Source organism: Cucumis sativus, chromosome 3 (genome assembly GCF_000004075.3).
Source record: "Cucumis sativus cultivar 9930 chromosome 3, Cucumber_9930_V3, whole genome shotgun sequence".
Classification (NCBI taxonomy): Eukaryota; Viridiplantae; Streptophyta; class Magnoliopsida; order Cucurbitales; family Cucurbitaceae; genus Cucumis; species Cucumis sativus.
In genome coordinates, this window is record NC_026657.2 from 17,546,678 (window position 1) to 17,571,882 (window position 25,205).

General features: G+C 32.5%; 1 protein-coding gene across 1 annotated transcript; it reads right to left on the bottom strand.

The window, feature by feature from the left end:
- Nucleotides 1–1,724: 1,724 nt before the first annotated feature.
- LOC116402917 lies at nucleotides 1,725–24,322 on the bottom strand. The gene is given in 6 exon segments (XM_031883400.1): nucleotides 1,725–2,066; nucleotides 2,068–3,911; nucleotides 3,914–5,234; nucleotides 5,427–6,367; nucleotides 6,370–8,754; nucleotides 24,061–24,322. Coding segments are annotated over 6 exon segments (7,095 nt in total).
- Between the last annotated feature and the right edge of the window lie 883 nt (nucleotides 24,323–25,205).

Consider the following 25,205-nt stretch of genomic DNA (forward strand, 5'->3'; position numbering starts at 1 on the left):
TAATAAAATTAACATGATAAATGATGGTAAAATGATGAACACGATAGTTCATAATTAAAAGCAGTATATCAAACAAGAAAAAAAAATCATTAAACAAGAATAAGAATAAAAAGAGGAAAAAGAAAAAAACTTACCAGCAGGTCTGCCCTTAAATGTCAAACGTTATTCCTTTTGATCTTCTTTCACTCTTCACCTCTTTCTAAATCCTCAAATAATAAAGAAAAGATCCTCCTCCTTTCTTTTTCCTCTTTCCTTTTTATAGGGCAAGCTCCATTGTTTTTTTAGATCACGAGATGGAGTGCAGATTACAGAGAAATAGGAAGAAAGTGGGAGAGTGGGAGAAAGTGATAGAGTGGGAGAAAGTGGGAGAGTGATGACGAAGAAAAAGGGATGGTTGAGAAAAAATAGGAAGGAAATCAAACCTTTTATTTTTATTTTTATTATTTATTTTTAAATGAATTTATTATTATTATTATTGTTTTTTAAAATATAAATTTAAGATTCAAATTCAAATTCAAATTCAAATTTAATTTCTTTTTTAATTTCTTTTTCTTTTCTTTTTTCTTTTATAATAAATAAATATAGGACAAAATACGGTATCTACAGTTTGCCCCCCTTTGTCCATCCTGTAAATATTTAAAGGTGGACAAAGGAAATAGATAAAGTATTTGGTCGATCTTTTTTATTTTTAGAGAGAGAAAAAGAAAAAGAAAAAAAAAAAAAAAAAACATCAACCGTAGCTCTAGGACTAGGTTTGATAAATGAGAAAGGACCTGATAGACAGGCTTCGGCCTCAGCTTCATATCTGGGCTCGATTTAACCAATTTTTTTTAATAAGATAATAATAATAAAAAAACATCAACCTTAGCTCTAGGACTAGGTTTGATAAATGAGAAAGGACCTGATAGACAGGCTTCGGCCTCAGCTTCATATCTGGGCTCGATTTAACCAATTTTGTAAAAAAAAAAAAAAAAAACATCAATCTTAGATATAAGGCTAAATTTGATAAAGTGGACTAATCCTTCTTTTAAAACTTATTTGAAATTTAATTTAAATATTGTGCTTTTCAAAGGAATAAATAGCTCACTACTCCATTTTACCAATACCATCAACAATTTATGAGCATTGTCGTCATAAGATAGAATAAGACATATATCACGAGAATTTTTTAAGCTGTGGAACTCGCCTCTCTTCGTATCAAAACAAATGAATCCAACTGCGATAGATTGTACTATGTTGTAAAAACATAATATTGTTTTAGTTTTGGACTTCACAAAACATGAATCCTTTAGGATGTAGACTTCCAATTGCAACAACTCACAATCATAGAGAAATGTGTCTGGACTTGTAAACGCCTACATTTCCTTAAGTCTTAACAAGAGAAAATCATGGCTTTTACTTGGTTTGCAAATACAATAAGTCGTACTGAATCTTTATTAATTAACAAATAGATAGAACAAATGGGCTAATGAATAATGGATGTTTACTCTACTTTGATGGCATTTAAAAAGGATGAAAGAAAGGAAATGATTGACAAATAAAGAAGTGTTTGATATATATGATAAGAAATGAAAAGATAACAACGATTCTTGGAATAGGAGTACAAAGAGAGGAGATAAGGGGAAGTTTATACAAAGGGAAATAACATTCTAGGAACTAAATGTAAGTTTCCTAGAAATACCCCCGACTTCTTTCAACACTACGAAGTTTTCTATGAAAAGGCCTCACGCATAGTATCTTCGAACATAATATGAATTCACCGGATTTTTTAACTCAACACCATCCATATTGGTTAAAAGTAAAGCTCCTCCTGAAAATGCCTTTTTTACCACGAACGGACCTTCATAATTAGGAGTCCATTTTCCTCGATGGTCCTTTAGAAATGGAAGTATCCTTTTTAACACTAAATCTCCTTCTCGAAAACTTCGAGGGTGTACCTTTTTATTGTATGCTCGCATTAGTCTTTTTTGGTAAAGTTGTCCATGACTTAATGCTGTCAAACGTTTTTCTTCAATGAAATTCAACTGCTCATAACGACCTCTTATCCATTCAGCTTCATCTAACTTCTAACTTAGCTTCCATGAGAACTCTCAATGAAGGTATCTCAACTTCTAAAGGTAGGACAGCTTCCATACCATAAACCAAAGAAAATGGTGTTGCCCCTGTTGAAGTACGAACTGATGTGCGATATCCATGCAATGCAAACGGTAGTATTTCATGCCAATCTTTGTATGTTGTTGTCATCTTCTCAATAATTCTTTTAATATTTTTGTTGGCTGCTTCAACTGCCCCATTCATCTTGGGGTGATATGGAGTCGAATTTCTGTGATTGATCTTGAATTTCTCACAAAGTTCGTCCATCATTTTGTTATTAAGGTTCTTGGCATTATCTGTAATAATACCCTCTGGTAGACCATAACGACAGATCAACTCTTTTTTGATAAACTTGAGTACCACTCCTCTTGTAACATTGCAGTAAGATGCCGCCTCTATCCATTTAGTGAAGTAATCAATGGCTACAAGAATAAAACGATGACCATTTGAGGCTTTAGGATCAATGGGTCCAATAACATCAATTCCCCACAAAGAAAATGGCCATGGTGCTGACAAGACATGCAATGGAGATGCTGCTGCATGAATCCTATCCATATAAATTTGACACTTTTTACATTCTCTTGCATATTTTATGCAGTCTGATTCCATCGTTGTCCAATAATAACCAGATCTAGGTATTTGTCTGGCCATAGTATGTCCGTTAGCATGTGTTCCACATATTCCTTCATGAATTTCTATCATAATTTGTTTTGCTTCTTCCACATCAACACACCGAAGGAGTACCATATCATGGTTTCTTTTATAAAGAACTTCACCACTTAAGAAAAAGTTCATGGCCAACCTTCTTATTGTGCGTTTGTCATTCTTTGAAGCTCCATATGGATATTCTCTACACTTTATGTATTGCTTGATATCAAAATACCATGGCTTGTTGTCATTTTCAATATTCATGCAATATGCCGGCGCATCTCTTTTCGTAATTTGGATTGGATAAAGCTCATACTCAAGATTAAGATTAAACATGACTGCCAGGGTGGCTAATGCATCTGCCATTCGATTGTCTTCCCTATGAACATGGTCAAATGAAATTTTCTCAAAATTTTGAGATAATTTTGCAATGTATTGGCTATAAGGCACCAATTTAGCATCTCTTGTTTCCCATTCTTCCTTGACTTGATGTATTACTAGCATTGAGTCACCCAAAACTTTCAACTTTTTAACACTCATGTCGATTGCTGCTTGAAGTCCCATAATACAAGCTTCATATTCAGCGATATTGTGAGTGCATTCAAAACATAACTTAGCTGTTAGGGGAAATACCTTTCCTTTTGGGGAAATTAGTACAACTCCAATCCCATGTCCCAACTCATTTGAGGCACCATCAAAAAGCATAATCCAAGTCTCATGATCCGTAGCATCATTTTCAACTAAAAATATGTTTTCATCAGGAAAATCAACGCTCATTGGCTCGTAATCTGCTACTGGTTGGGCAGCTAAATGATCAGCAAGCGCACTTCCCTTTATTGCTTTTTTAGTAACATAAACAATATCATACTCTGACAACAAAACTTGCCACTTTGCAATTCTACCAGATAATGACGGTTTCTCAAAAATGTATTTTATTGGATCCATTTTTGAAATAAGCCATGTCGTATGATATAACATATATTGCCTCAAACGGTGAGCGGTCCATACCAAAGCACAACAAGTTCGCTCTAACATTGAGTATTTCGACTCATAATCGGTGAATTTTTTGCTTAAATAATAAATAGCATGCTCTTTCTTTCCTGATAAGTCATGTTGTCCTAGAACACCACCCATAGAACCTTCTAAAACCGTCAAGTATAGGATTAACGCCGTCCTGGAGCTGGAGGTATCAATACAGGTGGGCTTTGTAGATATTGCTTAATTTTGTTGAAAGCTTCTTCACAATCCTCATTCCATTTTCCTGGATTATTTTTACGTAAAAGCTTGAAGATTGGTTCGCAAGTTGGGGTCAAATGTGAGATAAATCTGGATATGTAATTCAGTCTTCCAAGAAAGGCTCGAACTTCTTTTTCCGTTTCAGGGGATGGCATGTCCATGATAGCCTTCACTTTATCTGGGTCTACTTTGATCCCTTCTTCACTGACAATGAATCCCAACAGTTTTCCCGAGGTTGCCCCAAATGTACATTTGGATGGATTTAATTTCAATTGATACTTTCTCAACCGATCGAATAATTTTTGAAGTATAGTTGTATGATCTTCATTTGCCTTGGATTTTGCAATCATATCATCAACATACACCTCTATTTCCTTATGCATCATATCATGAAAAAGTGTAACCATTGCTCGCTGATATGTTGCCCCGGCATTTTTCAAACCAAAAGGCATTACTTTGTAGCAAAATGTTCCCCAAAGGGTAATGAATGTTGTTTTTTCTCTATCTTCTTCAGCCATTTTGATTTGATTATATCCTGAGAAACCATCCATGAAGGAGAAAGTTGAATATCCTGCAGTGTTATCCACCAACATGTCGATGTGAGGTAAAGGGAAGTTATCTTTTGGACTAGCTCGATTTAAATCTCTATAGTCCACACACATTCTCACTTTTCCGTCTTTTTTAGGTACTGGAACAATATTTGCCACCCATTCAGGATATTTGGAGACTGTGAGGAATCCTGCTTCAATTTGTTTTTGTACTTCCTCTTTTATTTTAATCAATATATCAGGCTTCATTTTACGTAGCTTTTGTCTTACTGGATTGCATTCTGGCTTCAAAGGAACACGATGTACTACAATATCCGTATTTAACCCCGGCATATCCTGATAACTCCAAGCAAAAATATCTGAGTACTCACGTAACAAATTGATTATTTTTTTTCGAGTTTCACTGGTCATTGATGTGCCAATTTTTACCTCTTTTGATTCCTCCTGAGAACCCAAATTGATTACTTCAACTAGCTCTTGGTGAGGACCTAAGACCTTATCTTCTTCTTCTACTAATCTTAACAGTTCTGAGGATATTCTCCCAGCATTTTCATCGTCACTCTCTTTGTCAGATTCCATAGTGTATATTAAGGTATCAAGGGTAGAACTGGAATTACTAACATCTTCGTTCTTATGAATGTTGTCTATGAAAAAGTTTGGACTTTTGTGTTTAATTTGCAAGATGCAAGAAAGAAAGCAGAGAGAAGAAGAAATTAGAAAGAATGAAAGGAAAATGCGAAAATTTCATTAAATAACAAGAAAGAGGAAAAAAAAAAGTACATTCCATTTTGTAAAGCAAACAAAATACTGTGGCCTTAAGTAGAACCAACTAGAAAATTAAAACAAATAAAAGTTTAATCATTACTCTTGAAAATCTCCAGAAAATGTAGGTAGGTCTACAACATCCCAATTGTTAAGCTCAAAATTAGGTGGACATGCATAAACTGTTTCATCTTCAAATGATGCTTCTTGTGCCACTGCTGCAATTGATAAACTCTCCATCTTTGTTAACAAACAATGTTTTGAATCAGAGTCACGTGATGAGTAACTTATACCAGCACTCTTGAAAGTATCATATAATGCTGGTATAAATTTTAGACTTGGATCAAACACCATCATCCCTTGCTTTTCCAAACACCTTTTCTTCTTTTCTTTTTGAAGCCTAATTTTATCATATACGTTTGGCATATAACCCAAACCAAATCTCCCTTCATTGCTTGGTGTATTTAGAAGTGTTTCCAAGCTTTGATTCAAACCATATCCTCCACTTCTCATCATCCTTTTTGTCGTAACTTTAGGCATGTGTGACTTTATTACTTCACCTGCAGTTGCTTCCATCATAGTTGCATGAGCAATTTCAAAAGAGCGAAAAGAACACTCTAAAGCTTCTTCTGTTGCCTCCACATATGGGGTTGATATCGGTTTTGTTATCAGAAAATCTTCCTCTCCCATTAAACAAATCATCTTACTCCCAACAATAAATTTCAATTTTTGATGCAATGTAGATGGCACCACTCCTGCAGAGTGAATCCAAGGACGACCTAACAAAAAGCTGTAAGTAGGTGTTATCTCCATTACTTGAAAGACTATATTGAAAGTACATGGGCCAATTTTGATTGGTAATTCAATGTCACCAATTACTTCTCTTCGTGATCCATCAAAAGCTCTCACTACCATAGTACTTGATTTGATGTATGACATGTCCACTGGGAGCTTTAATAGTGTAGATTTAGGCATTATATTAAGAGCTGAACCGTTATCCACTAAAACTCTTGCTATAACATAATCCTTGTACTTCACTTGAATATGCAGTGCTTTTATATGGCCTAAACCTTCAGGGGAATTTCATCATCCGTGAAGACTATAGAATTTGAAGACGTAATGCTTCCAATAATTCCGCTGAACTTTTCCACTGAAATGTCATGTCCAACATGTGCCTTATTCAAAATATCTAATAGCACTTTGCGATGAGGCTCTGAATTTAAAAACAAAGATAATAAAGAAATTCGAGCTGGAGTATTATGCATTTGCTCTATGATCTTATACTCACTTTGTTTTACTATTTTCAAGAATTCGTTTGCTGCCTCATCTGTAACAGGTTTTTTGCATTCTATATCTTTTGCTATGACAGACATCTCTACATCCTGCTCTTTGTCATGTTCATTCACATTTCTTTTCTCACTTTTCCTCCCTTGCCCCAATGTTAAACTACTTGAAGGAGCTGTTAAATTATCTGGTTTATAACATCTTCCACTTCGAGTTATCCCGCTGATTCCTGTAATATTATCAACTGAAGGACCTGTAATGACTTGGCAATCATACCGCCATGGCACCGCTTTCAAATCCTTAAATTTGAAAGGACTCGGTACTTCGACAATGAGTTGTTTAGGATTGCAGGAACTTGATTTATTACGATTTTCTTGATAAAAGACTGTCAAAGGCCTTGGTAAAAAGGGATTTTCCTTTTTTGCAACTTCACCCATTAATGTACATATTTTATTGTCTTTCATCTCATCTTTTCCTTGTCCTTCGTATACTGTGAGTATCTTCGAATCCATAAATTGTTGTACTTTAGATCTAAATGTACAACATCGTTGGATAGGGTGGCCTGCAACTCCTTGATGGAATATACAACGTTTGCCTTCATCGTATCCTTCGTATCTTATATTGGGGTCTAAATATTCCAAACTAACATATCCTGCTTCAAAAAGACCTTCAAAAAGTGTTTCCATAGGCATCCTTATCTCATGAACTTCATTTTTACACTTTCCAACAAAACAATCTATCGCATTCACTTTTGAATTTTCATGATTAGGAAGTGGATTGTTGTTGACATCCGGCTTCTCACCAGCTTTTTTGAAGCTCAACCATCCAGCATTAATTAAAGATTGCACCTTCCTTTTCAAAGCTAAACAATTTTCAGTTGAGTGTCCCACTCCTCCGGCATGATAATCACATCGAGCATTTGGATCATACCATTTTGGATAAGGAGGTTGTATAGGATTTATTGGGATAGGAGCTAACTGTCGATTATGAACTAGCTGAGGTAAAAGCTCTGTATATGTCATAGGAATTGGGTCAAATCGAAATGTTTCTGAGTTGGTCTTGCTACCCTGACCTTGTACAAACGGTCGAGAAAAGTTTGAATTAACAAGTTTTGGGGCTCCAGAGGGAGAGTGGGTTGGTACATAGTTGTTATAAGGGATATGAGTAACATTGCTTATATATGAAGGAAAACTTTGGTCATGTTTTCTTTGGCCAAAAGTTGATTTGTGGTTCCCTAAATTAGGAAAACCAATTGCATGAACCTCACCTTCTTTCTTCTTAGGTGTTGCTCCTTTCTTTAATCCACCATACTCAGCTGAAGTCTCTATTAACCTCCCATGTTTTATCCCATATTCAATTCTTTCACCAATAACAATAATGTCAGAAAAATTGGTTGTAGCATTACCAATCATTCGATCATAGAACGGCGCCCGCAAAGTATTCATAAACATAAATGTCATTTCTTTGTCTGTTAATGGTGGTTGAACCTCTGCGGCTATATCTCTCCATCGTTGAGCATATTCTTTAAAGCTTTCTGAACTTTTCTTCTCCATCCGTTGTAAGTCTAAACGATCTGGAGCCATATCAATATTATGTTTGTATTGCTTTAGAAATGCATCAGCTAAATCCTTCCAAACATGAATGTGTGCATTATCTAATTGAATATACCATCGAGTAGCTGGACCAGTCAAACTGTCCTGAAAGCAATGGATCAACAATTTATCATTACCAATATGCGCTGCCATCTTTCTACAATACATTATAAGATGACTCCTTGGACACGATGATCCATCATATTTGTCAAATTCGGGAACTTTAAACTTTGTTGGAATGATCAAACCCGGTACTAAACACAACTGTGTTGCATCTATATTTCCATAAACATCAGTCCCTTCAATTGCTCGCAATCTTTCTTCCAAAACATCTAGTTTTTGCTTAGCCGGAGTGTTTTCATTTTGCCCCATGTCTTGAATTTTAGCCTGAGCTTCCAATTGTTCTATATCTGGGACAGGAGGTGGAACATCAAAAAGTGGATTCATAGCAACATAGTGTTGAGCAGTTTGAGACTGTGTAGCGTTCATGTGGCGTGGCGTAAATCCTGGGGGATAAATGGGATCATCGGTGTCTTGAACCGGATTACTTGATTGTGCTGTTTCTACGACGACTTTTCCTTTTCCTCTTGCTGAAAGCAATTCCAGTATTTTTGAAACTTGTTCCCAAGACTATTAATATCTTGTCTCATTTTATCCATGTCTTTATCTTGTTCTTCCATGATTCGACTTTTATGCATCGTATTGTAAGGATGATGAATTGGAGTAGGGTGAGCTATGTTTTACTTTGATTATTTTGAAAACTTTGAAGACTAAAGAGAAAGGGAAGAAAGAGAAAGAAAAATTAAAAATTAAAAATTAAAATTAAAATCAAAATTCAAAAATCAAAAATCAAAAATCAAAAATCAAAAAAAGAAAAAACATGAAAAGAAAAGAAAAAGAATTTTATGTACTTTAGCTTAATTGTTTTTTAATATTTAGTTAATTTTAGAAAATATAAAGGTTTTCATGTACCTACAATGTAAACATTACTTTCTTTAAAGTATGCATGAAGCCAAATGACCCAATTTCTAGGGGAACTAAGATAAATAAAATTTAAATATCAAACTCAAAATAATAATAATATAGAAAATACTATTATTGAATTTTTTTTTTAAAAAATGAAATATGTATTATTTAAAATTTTAGGAAAATGTGAAACTTTGTTAAAATAAATAAATAAAAATAATTTGAATAGTTGACTTTTGGATAAAATATGTCAAAAAGAAAATGACATGGTGTTGGTATCATCTAAACTCTTAGAAATTAAAAGGCCCTCAAACTTTTCTAATGTTATTTAAGAAATAACAAAAGAATTAATCTGAGCGAGGATTTTTCATGTGCCTACACGAGAGTCGAAACCCTTCGAAGTCAACACTACTCCATCCTCAATTCTAGTCCTATAAGGTTGTGGCCCGGGTAGAGGGCTTGTGAGTGTGTGCAAAAAAAAAATGTATCAATAACATAGTACAGAATATTACATATGAATCAATAAAAAAAAACAAATAATTAAGTGAACCAACATATTATAATATAATAAGAATAAAAGATAAAAATGTGCTGGCTTGACTCTCTTACACATTGCAATGTCCCCAGTGGAGTCGCCAAGCTGTCGCGACGTGATCGCTACGCGAGGACGGCCGACCTCCCCGTTTATTTTATTTTAATAAATATTTTGGAGTCGCCACCAACTCATATTAAGGGTGTGATTGGTCACCCAAAAAAAGAAAAAAAAAATGGTCTGCGTACATTCAGAGATTTAAGTTCGGGAGTCAGATGTTGTAGGTGTAGGGAAGGTGTTAGCACCCTACAACACCCAAAAAAATGGTTACCCAATTTTATCTTTTAAATTAAATTATAAAGGTTCACAAAAAAAAGTTTTTATTTAGGTTTTGTTTAAATGTCCCATGTTTATCAATTCATATCGAAGAAAGTAAAACCTAAGCATGAATTGATGATTATGGTGGCATAGGAGCCATTAGAAAAATTAAGTTTATTTTTGTTTTAAAAATTTTTATTCACCTTAAGAATATTAAGATACCAACACTTGATATTTTAATCTCTATCATAGGTGTTTAATGAAAAATTTCATATATCTAGAATTAATAAATTCATAGAAAATACTACTCAGTCTCATTTAAAATATGAAATGTGTTAATTTAAAAAAAAATCTATTAATTAAATTTCAAACGGAAAAATTTCATGTATTTATGAATTTTAAATTATAAAATCCATAAAAAACAATACTTTTTCTCCAATTTACATTATTATATTAAATAAAAAAAAAATAATAACAATGACAAAACATTATGAAATTTGAAAAATACTTAGGTGTAATATGCTGAGATAAAATAAATGCATTGATAATATATGCAAAATGTAAAAGATATTAATGTAGGATGCAAGATAATTAATTAATACAACACATGCAACATAATTAATTAATCAAAATGATGCAAAATAATTGATTAATGCAGGATGCAAAATAATTGATTAATGCATAATTAAACGAGGCCAAATGGATATCAAATAATAATTAACAGTTGAATGCCAAAGTAGGTTTGGCCCAATATGCAAATAAATAATATTGCAAATAAATAATCACAAAACCAAATGAATATCAAATAATTATAGCCACATATGCATACTGATTAATTAATACATCATGCAAATAATTAGAATGAGAGAGTGAAAATGTCACATACAAGTTGCTAATTAATTAATAGGCCAAATGAAAAATGGTTGTTGCCAAATATTAATTATATCATGCATAATTATTAACATGGATAATATATGGATAACAGTAATTATTAACGGAGTATGCCATATGATACATGGATAAAGTAATTAACAAAACTGTAAAATTGATGCCAATGAAGAATGAGTATTACCAAATACAAAAGGCTAATTGATTAATTATGCATAATTATTAAGGCATGCCATATGGATATAAGTAATTAACTGTAAAATGGGTGTCAATGAAGAATAAGTATCCAAATACAAATATATGATGCTAATTAATTAAAAAGAAATTAACACAGAATGGATGCCTAGTAATAAAAGAAAATTAACACAGAATGGATGCCCAATAATAAAAGAAAATTAACACAGAATGGATACACAACAATTAAAAAGAAATTAACACAGAATGGATACCCAACAATTAAAAAGAAATTAACACAGAACAAAATGGATACCCAATATTTAAAATGAAATTAACACACAACAGAATGCTCAATATTTAAAAATAAAAAATAAAAAATTTAATATAGAATGAAAAGTAGAATGCTCAGTATTAAGAAAGATACAAATAATAAAATTAACATGATAAATGATGGTAAAATGATGAACACGATAGTTCATAATTAAAAGCAGTATATCAAACAAGAAAAAAAAAATCATTAAACAAGAATAAGAATAAAAAGAGGAAAAAGAAAAAAACTTACCAGCAGGTCTGCCCTTAAATGCCAAACGTTATTCCTTTTGATCTTCTTTCACTCTTCACCTCTTTCTAAATCCTCAAATAATAAAGAAAAGATCCTCCTCCTTTCTTTTTCCTCTTTCCTTTTTATAGGGCAAGCTCCATTGTTTTTTTTAGATCACGAGATGGAGTGCAGATTACAGAGAAATAGGAAGAAAGTGGGAGAGTGGGAGAAAGTGATAGAGTGGGAGAAAGTGGGAGAGTGATGACGAAGAAAAAGGGATGGTTGAGAAAAAATAGGAAGAAAATCAAACCTTTTATTTTTATTTTTATTATTTATTTTTAAATGAATTTATTATTATTATTATTGTTTTTTAAATATATATAATTTAAGATTCAAATTCAAATTCAAATTCAAATTTAATTTCTTTTTTAATTTCTTTTTCTTTTTCTTTTTTTTTTATAATAAATAAATATAGGACAAAATACGGTATCTACACATCCATTCTCCAGTTGGCTAAAGGAGGGGAAAATGTCTCATTCTTAATTTCTAGGTTTTCAAACTTGTTGGTGACTCATTAATTAGCAGTAAGCAATTGAAACTTACAACAGAGCGGGGATATGTTATCTGGCGGAGGTAAAGACTTATCCACATAGGAGGTAGTCGGTGAAACTGATACCACCTCACATCCAACAAGTTGTTTACAAATACAAGAAACTAGCATTTCCAAATTAAGAATATCATATCAAGGATGGTGCCATCGGGGAGGGAACATAAATGCCATGCATGACTAAAGGTGGTTTTTTTTTCTTCCACAAATCAGAGCCTTTGCGACAGTCACGCTTGTAATTCATCACCACCTCATCTTATGTACTTGAGACTTGTACTGGTTTTATAGGTTTTGTCAATTTTGAGATTATAAACATTTTGGACTTAAAGAAGAGCAGAAACAGTAATGGTTAATCAGTGGGCAAGTGATAGCCATTAGGATAGAACTCAAATATTTTTCTCACAGGAAAAAAGTTTCAAAGGCAGTTACCATCCGTAATCCAGCAATGAAGTGTACGCCCATATCCAGAATGAAACCCCTCTGACACAAGACATATGTTATCAATGAAAGATAAAATTTAAGAATACATCATCGGGATAAAAAAAACAAAAAGAGAGAGAGAGATAACATATATATAAATGTAGAGGTCTTGTTATTGGGCATTCCATTATACAATAGTTCCATCTATAATAAGAACATCATATTCTTCCATGAAAAAGTGTAAAAGTGGCAATCATGAATCATGATTTGATGGGAAAAATGAAAACAGCATAGATAATATTTAAAAATTGTGTTGTGGTTGTTTACTAGAAGAACACTTACAGCGAAGTCCCGTCACAAGAGCTTGAGAAGTAGGGGTTCGAACTATTCATTGATCCTTCAACAATCACTTGGACGCTCATCATATCCCCAACGTTAGCAATTAAGTTTTTGCATTGCAAAAACAATAAAGAGCATTTTGCCGAAGTACTAGAAAGAATAAAAAAACAAGAATAAAAAATAATCTAAAAAAAGTACCTCAGCAAATGCATATTCCAACTCGCTTGTGGCTGCATTACAACCATATTGCCAATTTAGAAATTGCTCTTTGTAATATCTTCAACTTAGACCCAAGCCATTTTGAATGCAACTTTTTCAGTGTACGTAAAATGACTTTATAGGGTTCATGGTTGATGATATTGATTTGGGTTTTTCTTTCCTTTTTTTCCTTTGCTAAAAAAGGTTAAGATAAGAGAGCCACTACCTTCAACTTAATATAACTTATAAGATGAAATAATTTTTCTCTGTGATCTATAAAGATGCATTATTTATATCCTATGTCTCAACTGGTCCATTAGAACTTTCATTGTCATATCAGTTTCATAAATAGTGGTAATAGGAAGACAACATCTAGTCTCGATAAAAGTGATATACATTGGGATCTATACTATGGGCAATTAGAATTTATACTTCCAAATCAATATTCTCATTTCTCAAGAGAGAGACTATTGGGATCATAAAATAATACTAACAGAAAATCTGGCACTTGGCATGCATCTTTGGGAAAAATATATTAGGTTATGAACCACCAGGAACAATGCTTGACACCGCTAAGTGATCCATGTTGGGGGAGAACCATAAAGAGGATCTCAATTGAAAAGAATTATGTCAAATATGTGAATCTAACCTTTTACAAATTGATCTTTTCAAAAGAGTTTACAACAAACTTTACCTTTAAAAGGAGTTTGATAAAGGACTTCAAGCGTGAAAGTCCAAAATCACAAACCTAAATAAAATACCACCAGATATGTACCACATTAATTGATCAAAGCAAACACACACACTAGAGAGAGGGAGTAGGGAAATGGGAAGGAACTAGCACAATCACTAAGAACATGATTTAAGTATCAACAAAAAGTCAATATTCTCCAAGCAAAAACATGATAACTAATCATAAAGAATTATGATTATGTTTTAACTAATCAAAATTTTATTCAAAGGGTCTTATCCCCTACCTCAAAAGAAAGTTAACTAATAAAATTAGAACCATTAAAATAAAATCTAGTTCACCAGGATTCCACTATAATAACATTCTAAAATGATTTCCTCCTATGTACATTCAATAATCAAGATTTCCTCCCATGGGCATTTCATTAAACAATTGGTGGGCAACACAAAAGAAAGAATATTCATTTACTTAGTGGCAGCCAGAAATCTAGAAAAATTAATGAATAAATACAAAAATTTGTGAAGAACATATCTTAGATGCAATGTTGAGAATTGAGTTTCAAGTTTAATTGAAATAATCGGCAGGAGCAAGAACTCGATTCTTCTTAAATTTCGACTATGAGATTTTGTATCTAGAAACCACTTTGTAATCTAGCAAATAGCCTAAAGCTTTATTCAAATGCAATCTAGCAAATAGCCTAAAGCTTTATTCAAGTAATAATAAGGGATGAAGAAATTACAATTGCCTTTTGGAAATGAGGATAAGAGGTGGAACGAATCTGAGAAAGGCGAGATTTGGAGGCTTCAATGGTAGACTCCAAAGAGTGGTCGTAGCCCGTTCGTCGTGTAGTAGAAGAGGTACATGCGGCGTTGGAGTGGGGAGATGGCCACGAGGGGGCAGTGCCAATGATGGACCTCGTCGTCGTCTGGAGAAGGGAGTTCAAGGAGTTCGGAGATTGGGAGGCGAAAGGGAAGAAATCTGAAAGGGGAGGCGAAAGGGGAGAAAGCAGAAAGGGGAGGCAAAAGGGAGAAAGACGAAAGAAAGGGGAGAAGGGAGAAGGGAGTAAGTTAAAAATCCCTAAAAAAGTTATTTTTTTTAATATTAAATATATTAAATATATTATTTTATTATTATTTTAATTCTATTTTATGACATCAAAATAACTGTCGCGAAAAATATTTTCCGAAAATTTCCGTCTTTTTCCGCCAAAAACGCGTTTTTTTCCCTTTCGTGACATTTTTTTTTTTCCTCCTCTATTTTGTGATATAAATAAATGTCATAGTAGAGGGTTTTTCTTCTAGTGGTAGTCGTTCCGTGGTTTTTTCCCCTTACACTAAAGAGACGTTTATGACAAAGAATGACTTATAATAGTATGAGTATTATAATAGTTTGTATTTGGGGTACAGACTATTATACTCTAAACTAATTATTATATTCTATGTTTGAGGTGCAAACTATTATAGTCTGAGTTTTTATAGTATGTGTTTGAGGTACATATTATTATCGTCTGTGTTAATATAGTTGTGTTTGAGGTGTAGATTATTATAATATGTGTTTGAGGTAGAGATTCTTATAATATGAGTTTTTTGCTATTCTTTTTTGTCATACATATATATTGTACATAAAGTAGTGTACATTTTTTTCAATTGATTTTATCAAATCTGGTTAATTAGGATGTTTATTTAATAAATTAGGATGATTAATTTTGGATGGAAATTGATTTGGTGGTCAAGATGGTGTTAAATATTTATTGTCATGTTAACTTTCATAAATGATGTTACATTTTTAATTTTTTAATGTTACACAAAATTTTTATCTAATTTTTTAATTAAACTAAATGTTTGAAGTTATATATCGAACAAAATTCTTTTCATGTTTTTTCTTGTGGCATAATTAAAATTTGTAAAATATATGATGACCCTTGGGAAGTGAAAAATAGTAACAAAAGAGAAATGGGGAGTGAAGAATACTGACATACGAGAAATAGGAGAATCGGTAGAATAGTTATAATCCTAATTTTAGGGTTATAATAACCCTTTCAGCCAAACATGGAGTGAGTTTAAATTCCTTCCTAATAAATTTTGGAGTCATTATTTTTCAAGCTTATTCTGTTTGAATGGTTCAGCTGCATATTAAAAATCCAACAAAGTGATATCCAGCTTGGTTCAAGCTACAAATTGGGAAGCCAACAAAGTTTGTGTTGATTTTGTTCACTTAGTTGGTTGGTTAGTTTTAGTGTGTAGACAAGCCGAATGGTCAAGAACAAATTGAGAATTATGGAAGGGAAAATCAAAATTGCTTATTGAGCTTAGTTTTAGCTTGGTTCAGGCTCTTGTCACAGAAATGGAGGGGAGCAGCCACAGTAGTAACAAAAATCAAAATAAAGGAAGTTTTGGGAGTAAATTAAACAAAAACAAACAATGTGTTGAGTGAGAAATTTTGGCCAATTAAATACATCATCATAACGAAAACCGAGCATGTTGTGAAAATTATATTTTGATATTATCTTGGATAATTAAAATTAGGGTCTTTAACTAATATGACCTAAAATTGTATACCATATTACAAGATTGATCTAAATTTCTCAAAATTTTCAAAAATGTTTTAAATTAACTAATATTTTATATAGGGTCCAAATGACCAATTTACCTTTATTTATTATTAAGAAAGTGGACTATGTTTAATATTTTCATTTATTAGATATTCCATGTAAATATGACAAGTGATTAAATTACATTATAGTAATATTAATAATAAAAATTGTCCTTTAATTAGTTCTTTTTGTATGATTTTTTTCAAAAGTTTCTCCCCTTGTGATTTCTCTCCCTCTCCAATCTCTCTCTCCATCCACTGTTTCTTTGAGTTTTGAGTTTGCATTCTTTTTCATATATTTTACGTAATTATAGTATATATTGAATAATACGGTATATATTTTATTAATAAAAAGTTCTTATATTAATTTGTTTATGTATTTTATTTAAATATTCATATCTTACGTAGTAAATAATACGTTATATTTGAAATAATATTGATTATGTATGAAAGTTGTCTATGTTTACAAGAACATGAATGAGAAAAATTTATGATGAGTATATGTAATATATGCCATTAAAATATTAGTTGTTCTCTGGTTTATGTATTGTTGAGAAAAACTGAATATGTTTGCAATATAGGGACTTTGATGAAAGAATTGAAGATCTAGGGAATTGTTTGAAAAGAAAATGGTTGAATGTTAAATTGCTTTATGAATAGTATATATGAAACAATACATTGTATATTTCTGAATGAAATGTTATGCTATCAATTTGTTAAACTGGTTTGTGTATTTTACTTCAAATATTCACTTTATATGTAATAAATAATAAGTTATCTTTGAAACAATAGTGATTATGAGTATATTATAGTATATATTGTTCATTTAAGGTTAATAAAAATTTATATTTTTTATTCGAAATACACTATGGTATATTGAGTATATCGAAGATAACATCATTTATGTATTACTGAATATATTAAGTAGTATATATGTGACAAATCACATAAGATATATGTATTATGCAGTAGTATATATGTAAGAATTAAAAAAAAATATTGATCGGATATATAATCCATGTTAAATGCAGTAAGAAAAAAACACAGAACATAAAAAAAATGTGTATGTATTATTGAATATATGTAGTGGTATATATGTAACAAATCACAAAACATAAATGAATTATTCAGTAGCATATATGTAGAGAAATATAAAAAAAAATATTTAATGAATATAATAATCTGTGTATATATTATATTGGTATATATACGCCGTAAGAAAAGTCACAAAACCCTAAAAATTTCCTAAGACATTTAGGTCTTTTGTCTAAATCTTTCTTAAAATTACTCATACCTAAAACAATTCAAGCCCCGTGATAGAAATTTAACCAAAGAAGATAATGAGGAGCTCAAGCTAAACTAAACAAGTAGATGGGTCAAAGCAAAAGCCTAAGCTCAATAAGCAAATAGGTCAAAGCAAAAGCCTAAGCTCAATAAGCAAATGGGCCCAAGCCCAAACCCAAGTCCAACAAGCAAATGGGCTCAAGCCCATGAAAATTATCTATAAAGAGGTCTTGTCATTCATTTAAGAGGGATTCGTGACAAAGAGTTGAATGTCTGAAGAATTAAAGATTCAATCTCTGAAGCTCTCAAGATATTAAAATTCTTATCGACCTCGAGATTACCACCATCTACAAAAATTGAAGACCTCAAAGATTAAACGTAACCTTCCATGAATTCCAAAATATTGAAGCTCAAATTGACTTATATCCACAACTTCTTAAAGACGGATGAGTTTAGATGTTATAAGTTTTTGCTTTACAATAAAGAGAAGGTATATAAAAAAGTAAATATTAGAAATTGTATTAATTATAGTATATTGATACCAATACAAAGTTTAAATTTCACGAATTAAATTTTTATGAAAATCCTGTTTGAACATAATATTTCCGATTTAAGAAAATGGATCATAAGGAGATTCAGAAACAAGAACAGAACATGGAAATATTGAAAAAGGAACGAGGGAAAATATGTTGCAGGCTTGCAGCTGCCACACAAATGATTTATATGTTGTTAATTTCACATATCAGGACACTAATTGTATAGTTGATAATAGTGAGGCAATTCATGTTTACTTTCAAGGAATGAGTTCTCCTCATAATATACATTAGCTATAAGAAGTTTGATTCGTTCATGGGGAGCATAGTTATAAGAAAACAATTTTCTAATCACTGTGTTTTCGTTAAAAATGTCGTTGACGAAAATTTCATTATTCTCTTACTATATGTATATGATATTTTGATTGTTGGTGTTGATAGCAAAAACATTCATGAACTAAAGAAGGAAGTAAATAAATCTTTTGTTATGAAGGATTTGGGGCCATGAAACAAATTCTTAGCATTAAAATTACGTGTGATAGAAATACTAAAAGTTTGTGGTTGTCATAGGAAAAATATATTGTGAAATGTGCTTGAACGATTACATATGGACAAAGCTAAGCTAGTAAGTGTTTCACTTGACAATTACTTCAAGCTTAGTTCTAAATAGATTCCTTCAAATGAGAAAGAGAAGGAAGACATGGAGGGAGTTCCATACTCCTCAATTGTTGGTAGCTTGATGTATATATGATGGTATGTACTAGACCAAAATATGGCTCAGGTTGTTGGTATTGTTACTTGATTTCTCTCCAATTTGAAAGAGAACATTGGAATGTAGGGAAATGGATTTTCAAATATCTCAAATATACTTCCAGAGTATGTTTGTGCTTCGGGAATGGAGATGTAGTGTTTAGTGGATATACATATGCAAACATGACTAATGATGTTGATTCTAGAAAATTTGCTTATGGTTATTTAGTTACTGTCGCCACGTGCTCGAGACGATGTGGAGCAGTCGACATTCTCAAAATAGTTAGTTTTAAAAGAAAATAGAAGTCGCCACCAATATTTTTTAAGGTGTGATTGTCCACCAAAATAAAGTAAATAATTATTTTTAAAAAAAATGGTATGTGAAAAATAGAATTGAGTTCGGGAGTCATTTGTGTACGAGGAAGGTATTAGCACACTTCACCCGTTTAGAAAATGATGGTCAAACTTAAAGTCTTGAATAAAATTTATTTACAAATTTTTTATAATTTTATTTCCTTGCTCATCACTCCAATATTTGAAGCAATGATCTCATAAAATAAGTGGAATAAGCCAACATGAGCTTTCCATTAATTAGACTATATTGAGAAAAATTCATCACCTTTAAGAAAATGAGAAATTATTACAATTTCTTAAAATCTATCATAGGGTAGTCTTCGAATAAATATTTTTTTTTAAAACATTGATTAAATTTATTTTTTCTTGGGATAAAATCTCGACATCCCTATTTATGAGGATTTGGGAGAAAACTTACTGACTGCAGTAAATTTCTTTATTTTTTCTATATGAAAATATTTACATCAACCAAGCTTGGTATTTATAGATGCTTGGTAGTAACTAATAACGTCTATCAGATTAACTAATACAACAGAAAATAATAGTCTAACTACTTTATTGTTAATATTTCCCCTCAAGTTGGACGATGAATGTCCTTCATTCCCAACTTGGATATATGTTTGTTTAAGGTAGATGAAGGTAGCGCTTAGTGAACATATCAGCTAGTTGTAGGCTAGTGTTGATAGGTAAAACCTTTAGAAACCCTTCAACTATTTTTTCTCGAACAAAATGGCAATCAATTTCTATGTGTTTTGTTCGTTCAAGAAATGTCAGATTCGAAGCAATAGCAATGGTTGCTTGATTGTGACAGAAAACAGTGGCTGACATCAAGGTTTTTACTTTAAAATCAGTAAGGAGTTGTGTGATCCATACTAGCTCAATGGTGATTGATGCTAAGGCTCTATATTCATCTTTTTGTAGAGGATCTTGAGACGATTGCTTGTTTCTTAGATTTTCAGAAGATGATGGAATTCTCTAGGAAGATACAGAACCCTGTGACTAATCTTCTAGTGTCAAGGCACGATCCCCAACCAGCATCAACGAAGGCTTTTAAGTTAAACGAATCAATAGGTTTTATTAGAACACCTTGTCCTAGGGAACCTTTGAGGTACTTCAATAGGTGATGAGCAGCATCTAGGTGATGTTTAGTAGGCTTGTGCAAAAATTGGCTTAAGCAGTGGACAGAGAAGCAAATATCAGGTCTGGATATTTGTAAGTATATCATACTGCCAATTAATCTTCTATAGCAAGTGGCGTCTTCCTCAGTTAGTTGTTCTCCTTCAGATTTACATAGCTTCAGACTACGACCATAAGTGCTACAACTGGTATATAGAATCAAGAAAACTAGTATCTTCTAGAATTGAAGACAATATTTTGCTTTGGGAGAGACATAAGTCCTCGTTGAGATCTTGATAATGCTAGACCCAAGTAATATTGCTTGCCCTAGGTCCTTTAATTTGAATTGTGCCTTCAGAGAATCTTTGACTGAATTGATACTTGAAGGAGATGGTCCTATTAGTAATGTGTCATTGACAATATACTAATAATGCTACAAAGGTGCTTCCATTCCCCTTAGTAAATAAGGAGTAATCAGCCTTGGATTGATGAAACCATGTGAGGATATTGTTGCTGCAAATTTTAGGAACCATTGCCTTGATGCTTGTTTAAGACCGTAAATGGACTTATTTAGTTTACAAGCCAATTTCTCTCCTTTGTCTGGTACTTGAGAGGTTTGATAACCCAATGGTAGGGTCATGTGCACTTCTTCAAATAAGTCTCCATTGAGGAAGCATTATTTATGTCCATTTGGCTAATGACCAATTATAGGATGTGGCAAGAGCTAAGAATATCTTCACAGTGCTTATTTTCGCCACTGGTGAAAAGTATCCAAAAAATCGATTCCTCTTGTTAGTTATAGCCCTTTGCTACAAGTCTTGCCTTGTATCTATCAGTGGTACCATCCGGTTTGCATTTACTTTGTACACCATTTGTTACCAACGATGTGATGATCCTTTGGAAGGGATACAATTGTCCATGTGTTGGTTCTTTCCATAGCTTCTATTTCCTCAGCCATACTTTTCTCCAAGTTGATGTTTCACAGCTTTATAATATGTGGGTTCATAGATGGAGGTAACACTGAACATATAGTTCTTATGGTGTTGGGAATAGGCATTGTAGGAGAGGTATTGGTTAAGGGGAAAAGGTTGAGTTTTTGGGAGGTGAGGTTGCAATGGAAGTCTTTTAGGTAAGATGGTGGGTGGTGTGGTCAGAAAGATTTTCTGGTCATGATGGGAATTGGTGCTTGGTTAGTGTTACTGGTTTCTTCTAAGTTACTGACATGTGGATTTTGATCATCAACAATGTAGTTGTCTTCAGGGGTATCCTCTATCGTAGGTCTTGCATCAGTAGTTGTAATAGTAATATCTTCCTTTTCTAGGCAATCAAATAGGGGGTATGGTATGATGAATTGCTCAAGGAAGTCATAGGAGATGAGAATGTCCATTTCTTTGATAGAATGAAAGGGAAATAATTCTTCAAAGAATAGGACATCCCTAGATATAAAGAACTTTCTTTTGGCTATGTCATGTAATTTGTATCCTTTATGCCTGATGGGAACCCCATAAAAAGCACAAGGTTGTGCTCTAGAATCAAACTTAGATCTGTTTACTAAGGGGGTAGAGGCATAGGCAAGACACCCAAAGGTCTTAATGATGTTGTAATCTGCTTCTTTCTTGAACAGAGCAGCAAATGGAGTGTTATTTGATAGTAATACTATAGGTTGTTCTGATCAAGTATGCAGCATTTAGAACACATTCTCCCTAAAAGATAAGAGAAACCTTTGATTCGAACATCAAGGCTCTTGCCACGTTAAAAAGGTGTTGATTTATTTTCCACTACTGAATTTTGCTGAGGAGTGTAAGCACACGAGAATTGATGAGTTGTTCCAGTTTTGGCAAAAAGATCCTTGAAATTCAACTCCGGAGCATTGTCAGATCGAAAGACCTTGATGAATTTTGAAAATTAGGTTTCAATTAACTTGAAAAATCTAGGAATAACTTGTAGAATATCATTCTTATGTTTCAAAAGATATACCCAAGTGTATCTAGATTTATCGTCTAAAGTGGTGGCAAAATATGAATGACCAGCATGTGTTGGAGTTTTAAAAGAACCCCATATATCACAATGTATAAGATCAAATACATTTTCAGCAATATTATTCAATGTAGGGAAAGAGAGACGTTTTTGTTTAGCTAAGGACAAACATGGCCAGAGACGATTTTATTACTTTCATTTTTTTAATTGAGTTAAAAGATGATTATATTAATTTTTTTGGAAAGTTGTCATGGTAATATTTGGAAAGTCAGAAATTTCTATCATCTTAGCTAGCTCCTTTATTCTGCTGATAGAGGGATGTCCCATCCATTTACGCCACATAGAGGCTGAGACTTTACACATTTGTGTAGTGTGCTTAATGCAATTAACTCTTTCATTCTTCATTCTCAGTAGGTAGAGCTCATTAGTTAATTCAACCTTCCCAAATCGTTTTCGAAAACCACTTGTCCTGAATAAGACAATTAGAATCAGCAAATGATATGTCAAATTTGTCATACTTGAGGAGAGTACTTATTGACAGTAGGTTATACTTGAAGTCAGGAATATAAAGTACATCTTTCAATACTAGATCATTTGATATGAAATATATCCTATATGCTCAACCTTTAGACGAGTCTTAGTGGACAAGATAACAAACATATTTTGGGCGCTATAGTGATTGTAAACATAAACTTGTCATGGCAAATATGTGAGGATGCACCAGAGTCAATGATCCATGTTGAGGGATCATGAGTGAGTTAGAGAGGCAAGTACCTGTTATGTGTGTAGTCTCATTTTTTATATTCTCACCATTTTGAGGTGTGTTGAGATGAGTTTGAAGCATGCCCAGAAGTTATGTATATTGATCACTATTGAGACTAGCAAAAAAGACAGATTGATTGCTCCTAGAAGCTTCTGTCATTTGTCATTTCTATCTTGGATTGTATTGTTATGCCTTTGATGGACAGAATTATTGTTGTTGGCAAGTCTATGTCCAGGTGGGTAGCCATGTAACTTGTAGCATTTGTCAGCAGTGTGTCCTTTATAGCCACAGTTTGAGCATATAGGTCTTTCTTCTTGGATTTATCAGAAGAAAATCTTCTTTCAGAGTTAGCCATCAATGTGATGCTCTCAATGGAGGGTGAAGATCCAATGGATCTTTGTCTTTCTTCTTGGATGATTAGAGAAAAGACTCTATTTATGGGAGGTAAATGATCAATCGACAAAATTTGGGCTCTAATCTACGAATAGGATTCATTTAATCCCATGAGAAAGGTCATTACAAATTCTGCATTCAAGAAATCAATCATTTTCTTTGATCCTTCACAAGTGCATTCATCCATAGGACGATATTCCACAAGTTCCTGCCATATAGTGGTGATTTTTGCATAGTATATTTCAACTGCTAAACTCCCTTGTGCAGTACTTACTAGGTCCTTTCGTAACTGGTATATGTGAGGTCCATTGGACTGTTTATATCATTCTTTCAATTCATCCCACATCTCATTTATGTTTCCATTATAACAGGCTTGCTCCTATCTCTTTCGAAATGAAGTTGATAATCCAAGAAGCTATCACATCAATGTTGCATTTCAAGCGAAAAAATAGATTACCTTCTGAAGGTTTCTTGATCAGGCCGGTGATGAACCCAACTTTGTTCTTTCCAGATAAGGCCAGCATCATTACTCTACTCCATGATGAGTAGTTCTTTGATCCTGCCAATGGTGTAGAAACAAGGTTGGTGGTTGTACTGATCGAATGATGAAGTATGAAGGGATTTAGCTGGGCGTCAAGATCAGAAGAGGTAATCGAAACTGAGTGGTTGGAGCTTCTGGACATCGAACTCTCAGGTGTCGTCGTTACTATAGACTCCATGAGGGTAAAGGAAGTTCGGGTTTTATTCTGCAACTCTTATTTGCGGAAATTGCTTTGATACCATAATAGAGGAAGCATAATTCTGGAGAAAACCTACTGATTGCAGTAAATTTCTTTATTTTTTTGTATAAGAAAATATTTACATCAACCAAACTTGGTATTTATAGATGTTTGGTAGTAACTAATAACTGTCTAACAGATTAACTAATACAACAGCAAATAACAGTCTAACTACTTTATTAACAGTCTAACAATTAACTACTTTATTGTTAATACTCCTAAAGATATTAATCCCTCACCTCAAAAATTTAGAAATAATTAACTCTTAGATATTTCTAATTCCACCGTCGAAGTTTTCCAAGGATAAAGCGTAAAGATAAATATGATGTAAGAAAAAAGAAAAATAAATTAATTAACTAATATAAAATAACATGGTAATATTGTTGAGATAAATTCAATGCAAAATGAAAAAAAAATCATGAATTTCAGAATAGATGATAATAATTATTATGTTTGTGAAGAAAATAAGTTAAAATAAGGAATTAGATGATAATAATTATTAAGTTTGCAACGAAAATAAGTTAAAATACGGAAAAGAAAGATAAAGAATATAAAAATAGTTGACAAAAAAAAGGAAAGAAAGAAAGAAAGGAAAGAAAGAAAGAGAAGTAAAAAACAAAAAGGAAGTAATTTTTTAAAAAAGATTTAAATAAAAAGAAGTAATAATCAAAAGAAATTAACAAGAATGAGTTTCCAAAAAATATATAAAATAATAATAATAGTTCAAAGAAAAAGTAATAAAAAAATATTAACAACCATAAGTATAGTAAAAAAAATAAGTTTTAACAAAACAATGGAACAAAATTATGTTGAGTACAATAAT